Source organism: Blastomyces dermatitidis (genome assembly GCF_000003525.1).
Source record: "Blastomyces dermatitidis ER-3 genomic scaffold supercont1.3, whole genome shotgun sequence".
NCBI classification, from domain to species: Eukaryota; Fungi; Ascomycota; class Eurotiomycetes; order Onygenales; family Ajellomycetaceae; genus Blastomyces; species Blastomyces dermatitidis.
The window spans coordinates 5619114-5637929 of NW_025544776.1; the positions used below are offsets into that span (position 1 = coordinate 5619114).

Consider the following 18816-nt stretch of genomic DNA (forward strand, 5'->3'; position numbering starts at 1 on the left):
CCCATTGGGCCATGGCCCATGGAACGCTTTTCCACTACTCTGTACGGTTGAATGATTCCCTGGGCCGAAATATACCTCCCGAAACTCTCGCGGAAACCCAATTTCACAAACTTCCAAACCCACCAAAACCCTGTTGAAAATACCCCGTAGTCCGTAACAAGTTGGACAGATAAGATATACCAAGTTTCGCAGCTCTGATTTGATCACGTTATCATTCCTCCCGGGCATTCTCTCTTCTTTTGACACCTGTCTGGCGCCTGGCACTTGTAAAGCAGGGCTCTTCGTGGATCCAGATTGTGTACCCAGCATCAGGGAAACCTCCTGGAATGCTTGCTTCCAACGTCACCCAAAACAACTTGCACAGGGTCCCTCGCCTGTTCCAGCAGGCGGCGCAGGGCCTTTGAGGATATCACACCACACCGTCTATGATTGAAGTTTGTGCAGGATGGCCAGACAACAAGAAGAAGAGACATCTCTCTCATTTGGTTAATTTCAACTTCTCATCATCGATCGACAAATGCTACGGGCTCCTGTCGTCCACGGGTTGTATGAAAAGCGCTCTTTTTGTTCATTTCTTTTTGCGCCCATCCCATCGCATCGGCGATGCTCCACTCTTCTTTCCCAGCCACAGTCACCATGCCTCTCGAAGCCTCGACAGCTAAAGTGTAGCGGGCTTGCTGGTCTCCCTAGCGACAAGGCCCAATTCCACAAGCCAATTGGCTACTACTCCTACCCTTGTTCTGATTTCAGTTTTTTCGCGCTTGCCAACACATCACCCCACACCACCACATCCTTGAGCAATGGCTGCCTTCAATCCAAACCGCCACAGACCTTCCGTCATCGCTGTTCCTGTTGCCCCTCGTCCAAGAGCCGTGGACGAACAAGAGGTAAATGGAGGGTAAACATGGCAAAGCGAATGTTCATTGTTCAGTTGCCCGAGCAAATCATTACCGTCCAAGAAGCGTCCAACTCAATGGGCAAACGCCCAGCCATCCCGCTTGTGTCTCAAGGTGCGCGATGTTGTGAACCCCGATCATTCCCAACCTCCGTGATTCTCTCCTATCAATAAGTTAAGATATGTTGATCATGGAAATTGTGCCCAGCCACTTGGGCAACTCCTCGAAGCCCTCCTAACTGTGTATGCATTCCACGTGACACTAAGGGGACTTACCTACGGAGTACATAGGAAAATTTCAGGATTTAGAAACCAGCCATGAATTGAGCACTTGAAGATATCCATTCTCCTTTCACGACTGGTATTTACAGAAGAGGGAATGATCCTGCATATTTTGCTATTGGGAGGGTGCCGCAGCAGCCGTCAAATTTCGCTCGCAAAATCATGGAATTTGGCTAATCGATGATCAATGAGTGTGGTACTAAATCAAGGGGCTCAAGCAAAGTGCTATCAAATCTAATTGAAATCAAAAGGTCGACGGATCGTACATACATTTATCAGTCAAGGTTCTTTTGACGCAACATGGAATTCTGTGAAGCTCCTTGGAAAATTTTGTCTAATTGAACTGGAAGCCCTCTTGATCTCCTGGTCAAATTGGGAGTGGACGGAGAATCTCGCTAAGATGATTATTCAATAAACAGCGAATAGGGATACACAAAGCCATGGCACTAATACCTAACAGTCAAACAAAAGGAGAAAGACTACATGGATAAGTTTGGCCAAGCGCATTCTATCACCGCGATAATCAAGGCCACACCTCCCTTCCCCTTCCAACCATACTTCAGGCTCGGGAAAATAGAATTACATCTGCCTTTACTCGGTTCTCTTATGCTGTAACTCGGTCTTGAACCCGTTGTTTATGCTAACACTGACGGGGACAACCCCTCCGCAACTCAGCCTCCTGGCCCATCACATATGCCCTCGTACCTCGACTTGCTGTCAACATTTCCATTTGGATCTCTCCCACTAGAATGTATTATCTCGTGCCTTGTAGGTCGATGTGATAATGATTCTATGGGAAGTTTGAGGTAAGTGGGATGTCTGATCTTATTAAAAATTCTTTGTTTCGATTCACTAAACTTGCCGTAGGATTTACTTTTGATATTCAGCTTCCTCCCAATTTTCTTCGATTAGTATCGCAACATCACTATTCCCACGCAAGATTTGGCCTTAAACAACGCATTCCTATCTTACCATTCCTGAAACTCTCATTGAGAGCTAAAGGTATCGTATCGAGCATTTGCGTCCGAAATTGGTGAGAGAAAATCCCGAGGCCGAGCAAGTGAGCCCTCTCACCGATATGTCCGCGTGCTCTCCAACAATATGGCAAGTGAAATAAAATGGAATAAATATGCTTGATTTGCTTGAAGAGCGACATAGCTCCAGGGGAAGAAAAGAGGAGAAAGTTTGACAGCTTTGAAACGGGCGAAAGAGGTTCAGTCATATAGTGTCCTGTCACTACCGCTAAGTCCTTCGATACTTTCTATGCCCCTTATGACCGCCCTTTGACAATAGTCGGGTCTGCGTTGCCTCCAAAATATTCGCCTGGTCTTACAGACTTTATGGCGAAGTTGAAAATTACTCGCCAAAGGAGTCTTTTGCGAGTTTAAACTAGCGGAGGAGTGGCGGAAAAATATCCAGCAAAAGATCCTTGGTTATATCAAGCGAACTTATACTCCACCTTACACAGCACGCAGCGTAAACCACCCTGCGAAAGAAATAAAAGCCCAATGAAATAGGATATACACGCTTTCCAATTATCAAAGCCAACACCCGCCCGGTTGGACGACTACTATTGGCGAAAGGCCGGAACGCTAGGTATCTCAACTAACAATAAAGAAAACGCATACAATGCAATTAACGTCCATAAAATATATGTAACCAGACAGGAATACAATATGTTAGGGCGGCTGATACCCTTGAACAAAGCGGATTCGCACGAAAGGCGGCCAAACTAGGACGAACTCGGACACTTCCACCGGACAACCTGTCTCCGTAAGATGGTTGGCTAGAAAAGATTATCTTCGGGGTATCCGACTCTAATATCGATCGCGTCATGTTACACTCCATTTGAAAACTAATAAAACGACAATTTGGCTAGAGACCAGGGCCATTTGCGTTGAGACCTTAACCCCACGGCGTGGAAGATATCACTAACGAGGAAAACTGGCAAATTTCACGTCAGTTCTTCAAGGTTCTGGAGGGTTTTCGGTCCAATTATATAGTCATATCATCTTCTCCCACATTCCGCACTGGCTGTGGGTCCACGTGGGACAAAGGAAAGGGATCAGATTCAGTGAGCTTCTTGAGAAGTATGCATCACTACTAGTGCAGATCTCTTCTCAGAGCCGCGCGATAGAGTATTGTCTTGATACATAGGTGAGTACTGACCGGGTTGTCAATAGCTCAAGTATAGTAGGTAGATCGAAGGCGATGAATCGAAGCACCCCGCATAATAATGATTTATTGGTTTAACGTTATTCATTGGATACACATTCGGTTTAGCCGGTGAGGTGGGTAGCGCATTTCTCGGTATAAAACAACAATAGCTCGATGTTAGTATCTCTATCGTAACTAATTTTCTGTATTTTTTTTTATTCTTTTATATCTTGTATAGGACTTCTACTCACTCTATCAGCAGGCTCATCGCATTCATAACGCATACCAGCGATATCTCGGTCGTTGTACCAACGACCTAGGCACAGCTGCGGAGCTTTCCATCTTCATCATTTAGCACGCCCGTTTCCGTTCCCGTTGGGACGAATCCAGCTCATACCCAATCGCCAAGTGCGAAGAGATAACATCGCAGTGTTACAGTTGTCCACGGCTTCTAGCTAGCTTGGAAATGGATGTACACGTTACACTAGCACCTCCCGTGAGGTTGAGCTCTGTGGCCATGGCATGCCGGGTTGCTGGAAGGCATAGCACGTTCAGCACCCGCCATGCCGAGAGGACTCTCAACACAGCCATATATCTCAATGTTATGGCATTCGGCACCGAGACCGAGAAGATTGCTTTCCGTAACTTCGTCACAACCACACTTAAACCCGTCAACGACAATAAGACCAACCAGAGCTATGACGCCATGGATCCCCAGCTGCAGCTTTGGATCGCTGTAGTTGCTTATGTGACCATGATAGAAAAATACGAGACCATCGTTGGCCCATTCTCCGAAGAAGAGCGTGATCAAGTCTACCAACAATTCTCTATATTCCCCCACCGCCCTTCAAGTCCCACCATCCATGTGGCCGGAAAACGGCTCAGCTTTCAAACAGTACTGGAATAGAGAGCTTGCAAAGAATCCGTTCACCCAAAGAAGCCGTTCGCATTGCTCAGGGCCTCTTTCAACCCAAATATACCAGCCTTTCATGCGCTCTCGCCGTAATCGCGTTCTTTAGACACTCACTCGACATGGCAATAGCGACGGAAGAACTGCCCGCCGATGCTACGGACTCAAGAGCACGTGGTGGTTAAGAGCTCGGTACGCGATTCTCATTGTGTTCTATAGATTGATGTATCCTCTTTACCCGAAACTGGTCAGGACATGGCAGAGGGGTTGTCACCTCTGGCTGATGAGGCAGAGGTTCTTGAAGAGCGGGCTGGCGCAAAATGGAAAGCTGTCTCTGGAAGCTTTAGCGGGAAAAAAGACAAAAAGAACGTGAAAATAGAGTCGTGAACGTCAGTCTAAAATTGTGCGTTGAGTTACGGATTGAATTGTCCTACTTTAAACAAAACGGAATCCCCATTGCTGTTGACATCACGGTTAAGGAGTCAGGAGGGCTCACATTATGCTATTTCACTTTCCTCTCCTTTTCGTTCTCATTTTCATTTTCCTTTTGCCTTCCGTACATTACAAGGAAAGGAAATATGGGGAAGCGCGGCCGGGTTTGATTGGTGTTGGATCGTGAGCGACAAACAAGAAGAATGAAAATGCGAATTGCTAGGCTTGCCCCACTCTTAACTAAATGTGCCCTGGTATACTTTGTAGTTTGAAGCGTATCATCTTCCATGGAATTTTAACAAATGGAAAGGAAATTAAACAACCGTTCAATAGATGCTGATGGGCCTAAAGCACTGAATATTTATTTTCTAGTAACGTAAATGTAGGAAAATGCTCCAACGCCTAACTAATCTAGTGCCCTGTTGTCCACAGGCGTATCAAGAAGTAAAACCCAATAACTAATAAAATACACTAGGGGATATTTTGGAATAATTTTAGTATAGGGAGGCAGGTAGGTATACATAAACCTTTATGCCACGACCCTCTTTCTATACCAATTTCAACTTTAACTTCTTCAATCACCTTCCGATCGATGATCCCTACACATACAGAACTAATCCCCTAATCCTCCACCTTTCGTTTAAACTTTGGCGCATGTTTAGGTTGGCTGCCATAATTCCGTCGGCCCTGTTGCTTCTTATCCCGGCTCATGCTGGCTGCTAGGGTAATGTCGACGCGCGGCGGGGTTGGGAAGCCAAAGCTCTTGGCTACTTTAACGAGATCAAGCTTGTGGACGTCAAACACGGAGCGGAGGGAATGGGAGGCGTAAGCTTGCAAGTATGATCTGTACCCGTCTTTGGCGGACTGATTTTTTCAAGCATATGGTTAGCGAGTGGCTAGTTAAAGGCAAATCGCTCGGAGAACTGTATATAAGCATACCTTATTTAAGTAATAATTCTGTCCAATAAGTTTCTCCAACTGAGATTGAACATTGACAATCTTTTTAGCTGGGAAATCGAACTCGACTACAGGAACTCGAGCCTCCTTCAGGTGCTTGAGGAAGCCCACTTCGGACGGCTGCAGGAACATCAAGCTTCGTCCCTTGCCATTTGCGCCACGGGCTGTTCGGCCAACACGGTGGATGTAGTCTCGAGGATCATCTGGAGGATCAAACTGAACGATCCAATCAACAGCGGGGATCTAGACGTGAGTACATGTTAGATTTAGATCCTTCTGCTGTCTAATCCCCTGAACTTTTATTAAAAAATATCGTGGCCATAGAAAAACTTACATCTAAGCCTCTCGCAGCAACATCCGTGCAAATCAATGTTCCTTGAGTAGCATTGCAAAACTCGAAGAACGTATTCGTGCGCTTCTGTTGCTTCTGTTTGCCATGGAGGTCAAGGACGGGGAGATCGATATAGTTGAGTAACTCCGCATGGTACTTGACGCAGTTGCAGCTAGAGAAGAAAACAATAATCTTCTTCTTCAAATTCCGCTTCAGGAATGAGAATAGTAGAAGGAATCGCTTATCGGAATCGCAGATGACGTAGCCCTGTTCCAGGCCCTCGACTGTGCTGTGTTCCTTGCGGTGGTCGACATTGATATACAGCGGTCCCTGCCGGAGGGAAATCCGGGCCAGGTCTTCCACTTTTGTTGTCTGGGTGGCTGAGAATAGCATCGTCTGCCTATCTTCAGAAGGCAGGATCTTAACAATCTGGCGCATCTCGTCCTCGAAGCCGACTTCCAGAATCCGGTCTGCCTCATCGATTACGAGAGCTTTGAGATTTTTAAACACGAACCCTGGCGTGTCTCGAAGGTGATCAAGCAGACGGCCGGGGGTTGCGATTAGTAGATTGACACCTTTTACAAGCTTCTCTGCCTCAGCCCTCCTGTTGGCTCCTCCAATAACGATACCGTATGTCTGTGAGTGGTGAGCCATGAGCTCCCGCGCGACACCAAAGATCTGCAGCGCAAGTTCTCGAGTTGGGGAGATAACGATAACACCAGTTCCTAAATCAAACCCGGTCATGATCGTTAACGAAAATCTTTCCGAAAAAATTAACAAAACATAGACGGAAGAGGAACCACGGTGCGACAATACCATTCCTAGGCTTAAACCTCAATGCACTCAACATCTCCACAGCGGGTATTAAGAATGCCAAGGTCTTCCCCGACCCCGTCTTCGCCGCACCCAAAACATCCCTCCCGGCCAAGAGCGGTGGTATACCCCTACGCTGAATCTCCGTCATTGTCTCGAACTTCATATCTGCAATCGCCTTCATGGTCTTGTCGGAGAGGTCCAACTCTGAAAACTTCTGCGGCTCAGACTCTGTTTGTGGCAGCGACACGGCATTTACAGAGGGAAGTTCCAGCTGGTCTCCGTTCGACTGTCCGTTTGTTTGCTTTTCTTCGTCCTCATCCTCTTCTACTTCTTCTTCTTCTTCTTCTTCGTCCGCATTGCCGTCTTCTTCCCCGGCAGAACTCTGCGACAACTCTGCCTGCTCATCCTCCTTCTCAACATCATCCGCATCCTTCATCTTGGCCATCTCCTCAAGATCCCCGTCCTCCTCCTGCTTCTTCTTCTTCTTTTCTCCATTACTGACAGCGACGTGTCCTGTCTTACGTTTCTTCGACCTTATCGCCTTCCTCGACTCTGTGGGGGGAGCAGCGTTTGGTGAATCGGCTTCTAGTGGAGTCGCAGACTTGTCTTTTTTCCGAATGCCTTCGCCGGAACTGGCATGCTTTCTCTTCCTCTTTTTAGAGGATTCCTTGGCCGTTTCCATTGCCATTGGCATATTCTTTACCTTTTTTATTCCTTTTCTTTTCCCTTTGGTTTTCCTCTTTGCACTTCGATATTGAATTTGTCGAGTTGAAATAAATTAAGATGATTTTTCTGCTGCTGTTTCGCTTAGCGTTGAACTCGAACAAAAAACTTTAGAGTTCATAGGTCACGTGGTGATAATAGCACTGCTGGAAATCTGTTGGTGCAGCTTCAAAAACATCCCAGAAAATGCGATGCAGGTGAAATTCAATAATAATGTATATACATGTAATAATCCCTCGGAAGCTTTTGTAAAAACTATGTCCATGACAGAAAAATGAATGGGAGTTCATCTTAGTTCTGCAGGCTCGCATTTTTTAATAGATTTTGGTAAGTTAGATCACGTGATATTGCCAAGGCATTTTCTCGCCGGTGAAGCAAAAGATTGATCGGGGCAGAAAAACCTTAGCTATTTTATTCTTTATTCCACCTCCGCCGATATCTATGTCACCGACGACAACGACAAGTTGGCCTCCCTCTCACGTACATTCTCTTGCTCGGGCCCCCTTTCGCCGGTCCTTTTATTGCCGCGATTTAGCAGAGTCCGGAATATTGTCCAACATTGATTTTACTATCCTTTCGAGGCTGGAAGCTTGAAGTGTTCGCTGAGTTGAAACGGATAGCCGCAGACTGGACGAAGGACGGGACGGACAGATACTTCGCTTTATTTTTCGTTCCAATAGCTGCTTTTTCGGGCTCACTTTTTCCTCCGAATCGACCTCCTTGGGCTAATCGTCGGATATATTATCGTCGATAGCTGTGTGAAGATTTTCCATCAGCCCTCGCCAAAGCTATCCGTCACGATGGATCACACAAGAGATCCCTGCCCCTGGGTCGCGCTGAGTGATTTCGGTGGAGCGTTTAGTATGGGTGTACGTTATTTCTTGCTCCCTTCTTCAGACCCGTGGCTGTCCCGTTTTGCTGAGCCTAGTTTGTTTTCTGCTTTTGCTGTAGGCCATCGGAGGTGCAGTCTGGCACGGCGTGAAAGGGTTCCGAAACAGCCCTTATGGTGAACGGCGGATAGGTGCTCTGACTGCAATCAAGGCTCGGGCGCCGGTTGTCGGTGGAAATTTCGGTGTATGGGGTGGCATGTTCTCAACATTTGACTGTGCGGTTAAGGGGATAAGAAAGAAGGAGGATCCGTATAATGCCAGTATGTGCAGAGCCTCCATTTTCTCTGAGTTCCCGGCCCCTTTGTGCATCATCTCCCAAGAGCGGGAGATAAGCCCATGAGGATGAGAGTTCGGAAGTGTTTTGGGGAAAGCATTGTCGTCTTGGAGAATGACTCTTTTTTTTTGGATATCTGACAGTTTTACTCTAGTTATTGCGGGCTTTTTTACGGGAGGTGCACTCGCTATTCGCGGTGGTATGAGAGCTGCCAGAAACTCAGCCATCATGTGCGGCTGCTTCTTGGCTGTGATTGAGGGCGTCGGAATCGGGTTCCAAAGAATGATGGCGGAAAATACAAGATTAGACGTACGTCAAGAATTCATCCCCCCTTTTATTAACCAAAAATTTCCCATGTTTCTAATGTACGTCCTGCTCTTATTAGGTACCACCACCGCCCCCTCCAGCAACAGACAAATCATCATCAGCCCCAATGCTAGCCTAACCGTCGGGTATACATTATTTTGCCCTCTTTATTGCTATGCTAAGAATCAAATCCTATCCTCTTAATCTCTCCTCTTCTCTGCGGGAGTTCGGTCGTGGGCTCATATCATTTGTCTCTGGAGGCGTGGGCATAGATGATTTTCTTCTGTCACATCTGTCTGTCTATGACTATTGTCCCCTTTTTACCTTCTGATTTGTTCTTTTTTTCTTCATGTAATTTTTCACTTTACGTTCCTCTTTTCTATGTTTCTGCTTTTTCTCCTGCCCTCCTTTTTTTAATGTTGCATCTCCCTTATCTGTTCTATGCGGAATAGGCCCTCGCCCGAATCACTGCTCATCTCTCCCGGTGAATTTCCCCCTTACGCATGCTCTGTGTTTATTAGGGCGGTGATTTCTGGTTTACTGTTTTTTACTACTGCTTCTGGCGATATTTTGGACTGGGTCAGTGAAAGAGCGGTAACATTACCTACCGCTTTTGTGTACAGTATCTTGGCATTAACAAAAAGAAACAGCATATATATATGAAGTTCATTTTTCGCAGATATTGGAGCTTGCCTGGGAACAATTGGGTGCTGACTGAACAGCAGATCTCCCCTCGGCCACTTTGGAACCTTTTGAAGCAGATGACCGACACGTGACTTGCACCATGCCCAGGACTATAACCTACGACCCCAGCTTGAACAGAGATATTAACGCCGACCCATCCACAGTCGGGAGCAGCTAATATTTGATCTAGGGCCTGTTCTTCAGAGACCACTCAACATACCCTCACCTCCATATACGCTTGCACCCAGCAAGTAAATAATGTCACCTCCAATCCCCCAACCACGCCAACGGACTCGCAGCCAGCCCCTCTTCAAGCCAGCTGTGATCCTCCATGGTGGTGCAGGGAACATCCAACACTCACGTCTCCCTCCAGAGCTATATAAGCAATACCGCACATCACTCCTCACCTACCTCCGTTCCACCACCGCCCTGCTAAATGCGGATATAGAAGAGGAGGAACCATCTATTAATGCCAAGAATGATGCTGTCGATGACAACATGCGCATCTCTCCTGCAAGCGCGCTAAATGCTGCAGTGCACGCCGTTTCACTCATGGAAGACAACGAGCTCTTCAACTGCGGCCGCGGTAGCGTGTTTACGTCTGCGGGCACGATTGAGATGGAGGCTTCCGTTATGGTTGCATCATTGCTCAACGATGAGGACAGTGTTGATGATTTTAATAATAGTGAGGTCAATTGCTTAGCATCGGAGAAAACACCAGGATCTATAAAGCGCGGGGCCGGCGTGATGCTTGTTCGCAATGTGAGGCATCCGATTCAGTTGGCAAAAGAAGTGTTGCTTAGGACAGGCTATGCGAATGATGGTGATGGTGATGGAGGTAACATGCACTCGCAGCTTAGTGGAGAGTATGTTGAAGGTTTGGCGAGAGATTGGGGGATGGAGTTTTGTCCGGATGATTGGTTTTGGACGAAGAAGAGGTGGGATGAGCATCGACGGGGGTTGAAGAAGGGGAAGACAAGAGGAAGGATGACTGATGGTAGGAATATGGGAGCTGACGTAGAGGTGAGAGGCGAGGGGGAAGCTGATGATGGCGATGGGCTGTATCTGAGCCAGGGAACAGTTGGGTGTGTCTGTCTCGATCGTTGGGGTAATATTGCTGTCGCAACTAGTACGGGTGGTTTGACGAATAAATGCCCTGGTCGGATTGGGGATACTCCAACATTGGGAGCGGGATTCTGGGCGGAGGCGTGGGATGTTGAAGGGGTGGAGGGGCTATCAAATATGAGTGACAGCTCTAATAGTGTGTGCGCTAGTGGCAGGGATAGGTCGAAAGGCTGTATCCAACTGAAAAGGGACACGATGAATTATCAAACCCAAGATGGGCGTGACAATCTGCTTGCATATCAAGCTAGCTCTTCTACCACTACCACCACTTCTTCGTATCGGATGGGATCCCAATGGCGATCTGATTTCGATTCAAATAGCGCCTTCACTTTAATCCGCGACTGTTTCTCTTCTTCCCCACCCCCACCAGGATATGCCGCTTTAGAACCATCTAAGTATCCTGTTGAAAAGTTTCCACTGGGAAAATCCACTTCCAGCCCGCACACAGACTCCAACCCTCATCGCTACAGTCAACCTCAACGCCGACGAATCCTTGCCCTTTCAGGTACAGGGAACGGTGACTCTTTCCTTCGCACAGCTGCCACACGCACTGCAGCTGCGATGGTCCGCTTTGGATCTGCTCAAAACTCTATCTCGCTGGCACAGGCAGTCACTGCTGTCGCAGGGCCCGGTGGGGAGCTCCAGCGTTCGGCGGGGAGGCGGTGGGGGAAGACTGGAGAGGGGGAGGGAGGAATTATTGGGATTGAAGCAGAGGTGGAAACCGATGAGCAGACATTGGGCGAAGGAAAGTTGCGGAGGGGAAAAGTCGTGTTTGATTTTAATTCAACGGGGATGTTTCGGGCTTGGATGGAGGAGAAGGATGGGAAAGACGTGGAGAGGATGATGGTGTTTCGGGATGACTATGAGTGATTTTATGACTGGATGGGTGTGTGCATGCATGAGGAGCAATATGGAATATACTTGTCCTTCGTGGTCCATCATATTGGATTCATGAAACGAGAAATGCCCGCCATGTTCTGCTAATCGCTACATCCACGACGCTTGAACTATTAAGAAGGAAAAAGAAATTCACATTCTTCTTCCTCGATCTCGATCTCCGCCACTATGGGTTTATGAACGCAAAAAATTCATTCGGAACTGAACTTCTGCTAAACGGCATTGCCGTGTTATCTCTGCTGTCGGTGGGTCGCAACACAGGCGTATCGTCTTGAAAATAAATGGCAATGGGGATATAAAGGAAGCGCAGAAGCCAAGGAATTTTTCACTTTATCAACTGCCCCAACTACATACATGAGATGGCTCCAAAACCGGTCCAGCATCCCTTGCGAACAGGTTTTCCCTCCTGACAGGGCTGCTGAAAGCATCAGTTTGGTTTCCACTCCGTACAGCCATCCCATTCTAGCAGATATTGACTCTACTTGAAGTGCTTTGCATAGTGGCCATTCATCCTCGACTTCTTCTCGGTGTGGTTGGCCCGCCAAATTCCATGTCCCATCTCGTTGTGGGCGGACTAAACAGTAGTGTCGGATATATTGGAAATTGTCATGGATGAGGCGGCTCTGTCGGCTCTGCTACCTTGTATGTACCAGAGTTAGGGAGGGACATGATGCAGCCTCAAGTCTTAAACGCACCTTGCGGAAGTCGACAACGGGCGAACTATCCTTAGCGATGGCATTAACTCACCCCGCGTAAAGCCATGCTGACCATCCATATCTCTCCTCTGAGGTAACCTGACGTCCTATGCATATCAGGGATATAAACCAATATCAATATCACTAACGAAGGTGTGGAGCCGCAAGTCTGCTGCTCAGTTTCCTATCAGGTCTTCAGAGTGAAGTGCCACGTCCCCATAAGGCTTTATCGTATGCCTTTGAGCTCGTCCAGTTCTAGCAGATTGGGCGATTCATTGGGCGATGGCGATGTTTTTGGGCGTCTCGGATGGAGGTTGAGGCAATGTGGAATGCATACTAACATGTAACATGTACATTTTGTGCGCTATCGCGCATATAACCAGACAGAATGTCCAAGCCTACAATTCTGCCGCCTTCGCCACGGCCCGAAGTGAGATAAATTCAAATCAACGTTGAAGGATTGGAAATTACGCTCGGTAAACCTGACTTTTTGCACACGACCAAGAGTCCACCTTTTGTCTTAAAGATTGAGAGTGTACGCTATGATACATACAACATAACCGTCACATCAGAGTAACTCAATTCCTTTACAGAATATTAAGAGGGAAATTTCACACCGCCTATCCGTACGGGTAGTCAGGTATTTAAAGTCTTATTTAAAATTATACGCTATAGCAGCCGCCAGCTGATTGTTGAAATGCTACGGCTCAAATTTCTAATGCTCAGATACTCAGTGATATAGATCTAGAGAACTCTGAAATACATGTAGTAGATCTCTGCCGTACGATCCCGAATTCACAACTACCCCATCCTCTGGCACTCCGAGAGGCCCATGCTTGATCCTAAGCTCCTTTCCTGGATCCAACAACTCCATTTCAAATCTCCAAACCGTAACCGCCACCAAACAGGCCAACTCTGCCTGTCCAAATGCTGCTCCGATACAGCTCCGCGGTCCATGAAAAAGTGTAACAAATACATAGTTGCTAGTTGCACCGCCTGAATTGGCATTTCCAGGGCCCATCCAGCGCTCTGGATTAAATATTCCCGCATCTGGTCCCCACAGTTCGGGATCGTGGTCCGTGACTGCAGGTGAAATAGAAATGATGGGTCACTTTGGAATGAAAGTGTCAACACCGTGTCTCTGACCGCCTCACGTTGTAAATAGGGAGAGGGGGGTAGAAGAGGAGTGTTTCATTGCAAACAGCATGTATTTAGGGGAGGGAGTCAATGAGGGAGGCGGAAATAGGTGCTGGGGAGTCAAGTGAAATCGATGGCAGGGAGGACCGAACTTCTTCTCGAAGGCGAGTTTGGATTGCAGGATACTTGCAGAGGGCATAAATAACAGGTTGAAAAGTAGCAGATGTTGACTGATGCCCGGCAGCAAGAAACGTCATGATTTGGTGGATAAATTCCCCACTTTCCATCGCAACAGAAATTATATCTATGTATCCAGCTTCTTTATTCTCTATCTTCTGCTGCTTATCGTGGAGAAGGCGTTCGCAGAAGTTTCAGACGTATCGACCACCTTCTTGAACATCGCGGTTGTGTTTTATTGGTAAGCGGGTGAAAAGTCTTGGGCTAATACGAGAGAAAAAAAACTGGGCAAACAATGTGAAAGTTGATACCAGTGGGAAAATCTTTCCACATTCGATACTAAGCCTGCTTGTCGGGTTCTGGATGGAGCTGAAATCATAGCCCATTCCAGCAAGTCCGATAACACTCGGAGTAGTAGTACGTTGCGCCAAATCAGCGATCCTAATTGCTTTTGGGTTCTTTCGGGATGTTTCGAAATCATTTTCCATTGCTTTGGTCATTTCGACCCCCTTGCTCTAAAAGATCTAATAAAGACCCTTAACATGGCGGAATGAGAAGGCTGGTCTAAAAACTTTTCGTTGATGCTTTCGTCAGGATGTCCATGTTAATTCGACATGCCTGATTGTTTTAATTCTACTCGGAGACAGAGAGTCTAAGAAACTTACTCTATGGCGGTCGCCTTCTGCGAGGATAAGACCTTGTCCTATTTTCTTCTCCATCACATCTTTCATTTGAGTTTGTCTTTCATTTGAGTTTGTCTTTCATTTGAGTTTGTCTTTCATAGTCATCGCATTTTGACACCAAAACTTCGGCTGTGGCTTTTGGGCTCTATACCATAATTCGTTTAGTATTTCTTGTAAGGTAAAATCGCAGGAGGTTGCTATTCGGGACTTCTAGCATCCATCGTCGAGCCGCAAGCCCCTCGGGTTCGTTTGCGAACTGGGCGAATTGCCCGTTCCATATACTCCTGCCCTATATGTACGACGTAACGTTAGTCTAAAAAAGGATGCACAGTTATAATTGAAATGATATGGAGTTGGTCGAGGTTCGCTGTCTACTTACAGGTGGCGTTGGAATGTGTGCCCAGACTCTCGATGCCAATTCAGCTTCATTTGTGTGACCAGTCTCCCATATGAGTAAGTTATCAGCATAGATAAGAACGAGACGAGACCACACATCATCAACTGTCTGGGTCAGGGCAGATCACCCTTTTTCTTTTGGCTAGCTAGGGCTCAAGGCACGACGGATGAATCTCAGCGCTGATTTTGCGAAGCTGCAATTGGAATGCCTTCTGCAGCTGGGATCTATTGAAATCAGCCCTGTCAAAGACAAAAAGGCTCCTGGGTAGGGCACAAAGAGTTAGTTACCAGGCGTAACAATAAAGTCGTGGGTTTCTAACTTACATAGTGGTTACGGTGTGCTTTTCCTGTCCTAAACATTACGTATAAAGGAAGATATATAGTTACCTCAATCTATTAGTAAGCAAGACACATCACCAAGTGTGGCTTGAGAATGAGGGACGAACGTACTCCGTAGATTGTTGATGATGAAGAAAGCTAGTTAAGTTAGTGGGAGATAGGCAGGCATACATGCATGTGGGTCAGGTGGGCGACGACAAGTGTGGGATATCCAACTCCCACTTGGTGGTTTGCAGGTGGCATACTCAGCTCCGTAGGAGGCGAGTTTTGATGATACAATATAAGGTCATCATTATAAACAATAGCAAAGGTGAAAACCTTGCAGATAGTCTGCCCATATAGCCGCTGCAAGGAAAAGCACAGCGTAGTTCATGCACCCCTTTAAAGGAGTGACATAATGGTAGGTGAGAACTAGGCTCGCTAAGAAAAGATGTAGTTTAAGTCCAGATATTAGGCAATGCCGGTAATGATATTCAACATCGTTATTAGCTTTAGCCAATAGCAAATTATATACAGATGTGGGGATAGTTACCAAAAGCAAATGCGCACATACTTCTCCAGCTGGACTTAAAAAATGACTGGATGAGAGCGCAAGTATGTCGCCATCAAAAAGCACAAAGCGGCTAACCTAAAAGTCATCAGTTTTCAACTCCAAAAATTGGGGAAGGTAGAGAGGAATATGTGTGACAGGCCATGACAACAGAATCTGAAAGAAGTTCCCAAAAAAAAGAGAAAGAAGAAGAAGAAGAAAAAACCAATAAAACACAGCTGAAGAACCTGAGAAAGCTGTCGTTGTACGGGGAGATATATGTTCTTCCTTCACTAGAGACTGAAAGTCCGAAATATGGTCCAAGAAATATATTACAAAAGTAAAATATAAATGGGATTAGAGGGGATAAATATCCAAATAAGAAATATATTCACCCAACATCAGGAATTTAACGTCTTAACCATCATCCACTCGTTCGTCCCAACCCCTAAATTCAACCCATTCCGCGCCCACCACCGTCGTACACGTTGCTCGGCCCCGGAAACTGCGTCCTCCAGCGCCTCTTCAATATCGCACGTTTTGAACTCAACGGGCAAACCACTCCGTTTCCACCACTCAAGCACTTCGACATGACCATTCTTCGTCGCGCCAACAAGAACTTGATTATCGAAAATGAGCTTCTCTCGTTTCCGCCGGTGCCAAAAGTCCAGCACAGGAACGTGGCCATGGTTGCTGGCGATACGGGTAACAGATTCAGCATGGCTAAACGGGATATCAGATTTGTCCCACCAAGCAAGTGAATCAGTGCGTCCAGATTGTGCGGCGAGGAGTACGGATTTTCCGACTTTTAGCGGGATAGGGTCGCTAGGTGGTGCACTCTTAGAAACGTTTTTCCACCAATCGAGGATCGCGATCTGACCTTCCGCGGAAGCTGACTCAAGGGACCTCTCGGTGTAGCGAAATGGGCGGCCGGATTGGCGCCACCATTCGAGCACATTAACGAAGCCTGCACGTGATGCTGCATCGATAGCTTCAGGGAGGTAGTCTTTTATCGGGAGCGCAGGTAGGGTAGAGCAATTTTGCCACCAAGTAAGGATGGATGTGCTACCAAACCTGGACGATGCCGATAAAGGTAGATTTCTGAGCTGAGGCGTCGCTAAGTAGAGATCCATTCGTGATTTGCAGATAGTGTCGAGGATATCCGTGCGAGAAAATTTAAGGATTAGGTCGGTGACAATTCTGGACAGCGGTTTGCGGGGTGGAATGGCAGACAGCTGCTGTTCAATCTCTTTTATCGAACCTCGAAGCACAATATACTCGAATGTAGCAGGTGACCCGGGGCTAGGGATACACGGTCTCCATTTTTCGGGAACAGGAATTTTAGCATATACTCCAACTGACATTGCTGTTTCCCAATCATCAAGCATCTCGAAAATCATCGTCAATAATTCCGGGGGAAGAATGGGTTTCTCCTTGCGGATGGCGCTGGTGAGAACTTTGTTGATTCCATTCTGATACGTCTCGTTATTCGTTACCTGCTCTCTCTTTTCGTGTAGATTATTTGATATAGCCAGGGGTGTTGATACTATCCCGCTGGCAACATCGTTGGCTAACTTATCGTCCTCCTGCATGGTGCTGGAAAGAAACGAGGGTGCAAGGCATTTTCCAATTTCGCGCCTAAATGCAGTCCAGCCATCCCAGGGAATCTCCACGAGTCCAATAGGAATTTCAAATTTTGATAAAGTTGGTGGAAGTACTTTTACCCATGGCCAAAAAGTAGCCAGGTCACTAAGCTGCCGTTTAGTTATCGGGGATTGCCACTCTGATGTGGTCATTCTGGGCACCAGTAGCACCGTTTTTGTAATATCCCAACCACGCAGAACTGTCAATGTGAGGCTTGTGGTGAGGCCTGCAACCATTGCCCCGAGAGTTCCCGCATCAATAGGGTTGACAATTAGCACATCAGCCCACTCGATCAGCTCAGTTGCTGTTGAATCCAGCCAAGGAAGTGAACTCAACTTCGAACCAGGTTGTGCGGAGATTGGTGTATTTAAATAGCATGTACCCTGGGCAAAGTCCAGGACGTCTTCTGATATCACCCGAATTTCAACATCCGAGATTTTCTTAAGGAAAGGGATTGCAATTTCTGCAAACGAAGCATTCGTCGAAATTAAGACATTCTGCCGTGGATTCTTGTTACAGGAGAGGTTCGAGGCAGACAACCAGTTGTTTCTGTCTAATTCCACCCCATGCTCGCCCACCACAGTCCCCTTTTTGTTTCCATACACATGTGAATGGCTCCTAATTTCCGTGCCAGTGCCTCTGTTGACAAGTGCCACGCCCGGAATTGCTGTCACCTTATCGCGAGGCACTTGGGCCTTAGAGCCTTGAGGAGAGAGGGTATGTGGCGGCGTAAAATCGACGGCCATGTGATGGGTTTACAAGCCTGTGAGACGGTCTGGTAATAGCTTTTGTGCACTCTTCTAATCCTCAACCCCTTTTAGCGTACCCTAGCTTGCTATATCTTCGTAATAATAGTAATCAGAATTCTTTTCAGTTTTTGGTTCCATAGGTCAATAGTTCATTGCTTGTGTGGGCTGTTAACGAAGACAAACGGCAATTCCCGCGGCAATCACTTCTCGATGGGCCACAGTCGTCCCCGTACTGCAAGAAAGGGGCAAGCACAATAACGATAATGGATTTTATCCTGTGTTTCCTCCTATCCTTTCTTCTCTTTCCACTGCGTTCCAAAATTCAAATTTGGTGCTTCTATGGACGCCAAAGCATCCGATTAGTTGATTCGCGTGGTCCGTAATTTCGGCTTTCAACGATAAAGAATTCGGATAAAACAGCGAAAAGTTGCGTTTCAAAAGGAGCTAGGCTATCTATATGTTCGCCAGCTAGCTGTCTAGTATTGGAGGAGCCAGCGTCCGGTTGTAGAAGTTACCCTACCTTGATGTAGTTTAGCAGATTGAACCACAGTTGATAAAAATGAAGGAAACGCAGATCGGAAACATACCAGCTTAGCGACAAATATATTTCTGTTTCCCCCACCACCCACCTGGGATGCTTTCTAGGCAAGTCTTCAAAGGCCAGGATAGGCTTAAAACGGAGGGATCTAAATCGGATCTTGCAGGATGAAGAGGGTGGGCGGCAAGTGCACAGTTGAATCTAGCAACTGATAAACGTTCCAAAATGGATTGTCCGGTCGAATGCGACA

General features: G+C 46.8%; 7 protein-coding genes across 7 annotated transcripts; 4 read left to right on the forward strand and 3 right to left on the reverse strand.

Annotated features, from left to right (window-relative positions):
* Window positions 1-121: 121 nt before the first annotated feature.
* Window positions 122-1984, forward strand: BDCG_03380 (uncharacterized protein). Its single transcript, XM_045418980.1, has one exon. The coding sequence runs from the start codon at window positions 518-520 to the stop codon at window positions 1067-1069; it is 552 nt and encodes a 183-aa protein (XP_045275427.1). The 5' UTR covers window positions 122-517; the 3' UTR covers window positions 1070-1984.
* A 58-nt stretch (window positions 1985-2042) lies between these two features.
* On the forward strand, window positions 2043-4631 carry BDCG_03381 (uncharacterized protein; the record flags this gene model as incomplete). The annotated part of the gene is made up of 4 exons (XM_045418981.1): window positions 2043-3510; window positions 3597-4229; window positions 4377-4436; window positions 4464-4631. The coding sequence occupies exons 2-4, from the start codon at window positions 3801-3803 to the stop codon at window positions 4629-4631; spliced, it is 657 nt and encodes a 218-aa protein (XP_045275428.1). The 5' UTR covers window positions 2043-3510; window positions 3597-3800.
* Window positions 3858-7753, reverse strand: BDCG_03382 (ATP-dependent RNA helicase HAS1). Its single transcript, XM_045418982.1, has 5 exons — window positions 6781-7753; window positions 5968-6689; window positions 5616-5876; window positions 4741-5540; window positions 3858-4585 (listed from the first exon to the last, which is right to left on the reverse strand). Exons 1-4 carry the CDS (start codon window positions 7472-7474, stop codon window positions 5298-5300), a joined length of 1920 nt encoding a protein of 639 aa, XP_045275429.1. The 5' UTR covers window positions 7475-7753; the 3' UTR covers window positions 3858-4585; window positions 4741-5297.
* Window positions 7754-7913: 160 nt separating this feature from the next.
* BDCG_03383 (mitochondrial import inner membrane translocase subunit tim-17) lies at window positions 7914-9655 on the forward strand. Its single transcript, XM_045418983.1, has 4 exons — window positions 7914-8372; window positions 8455-8653; window positions 8822-8976; window positions 9053-9655. Exons 1-4 carry the CDS (start codon window positions 8304-8306, stop codon window positions 9110-9112), a joined length of 483 nt encoding a protein of 160 aa, XP_045275430.1. The 5' UTR covers window positions 7914-8303; the 3' UTR covers window positions 9113-9655.
* Window positions 9656-9788: 133 nt separating this feature from the next.
* On the forward strand, window positions 9789-14818 carry BDCG_03384 (asparaginase). Its single transcript, XM_045418984.1, has one exon. The coding sequence runs from the start codon at window positions 9916-9918 to the stop codon at window positions 11650-11652; it is 1737 nt and encodes a 578-aa protein (XP_045275431.1). The 5' UTR covers window positions 9789-9915; the 3' UTR covers window positions 11653-14818.
* Window positions 11739-15151, reverse strand: BDCG_16740 (uncharacterized protein). Its single transcript, XM_045425932.1, has 3 exons — window positions 15092-15151; window positions 14751-15028; window positions 11739-14660 (listed from the first exon to the last, which is right to left on the reverse strand). The coding sequence occupies exon 3, from the start codon at window positions 14186-14188 to the stop codon at window positions 13883-13885; it is 306 nt and encodes a 101-aa protein (XP_045280420.1). The 5' UTR covers window positions 14189-14660; window positions 14751-15028; window positions 15092-15151; the 3' UTR covers window positions 11739-13882.
* Window positions 15152-16036: 885 nt separating this feature from the next.
* BDCG_03385 (uncharacterized protein) lies at window positions 16037-18025 on the reverse strand (the record flags this gene model as incomplete). Its single annotated transcript, XM_045418985.1, has 1 exon — window positions 16037-18025. The coding sequence occupies one exon, from the start codon at window positions 18023-18025 to the stop codon at window positions 16037-16039; it is 1989 nt and encodes a 662-aa protein (XP_045275432.1).
* Window positions 18026-18816: the final 791 nt, after the last annotated feature.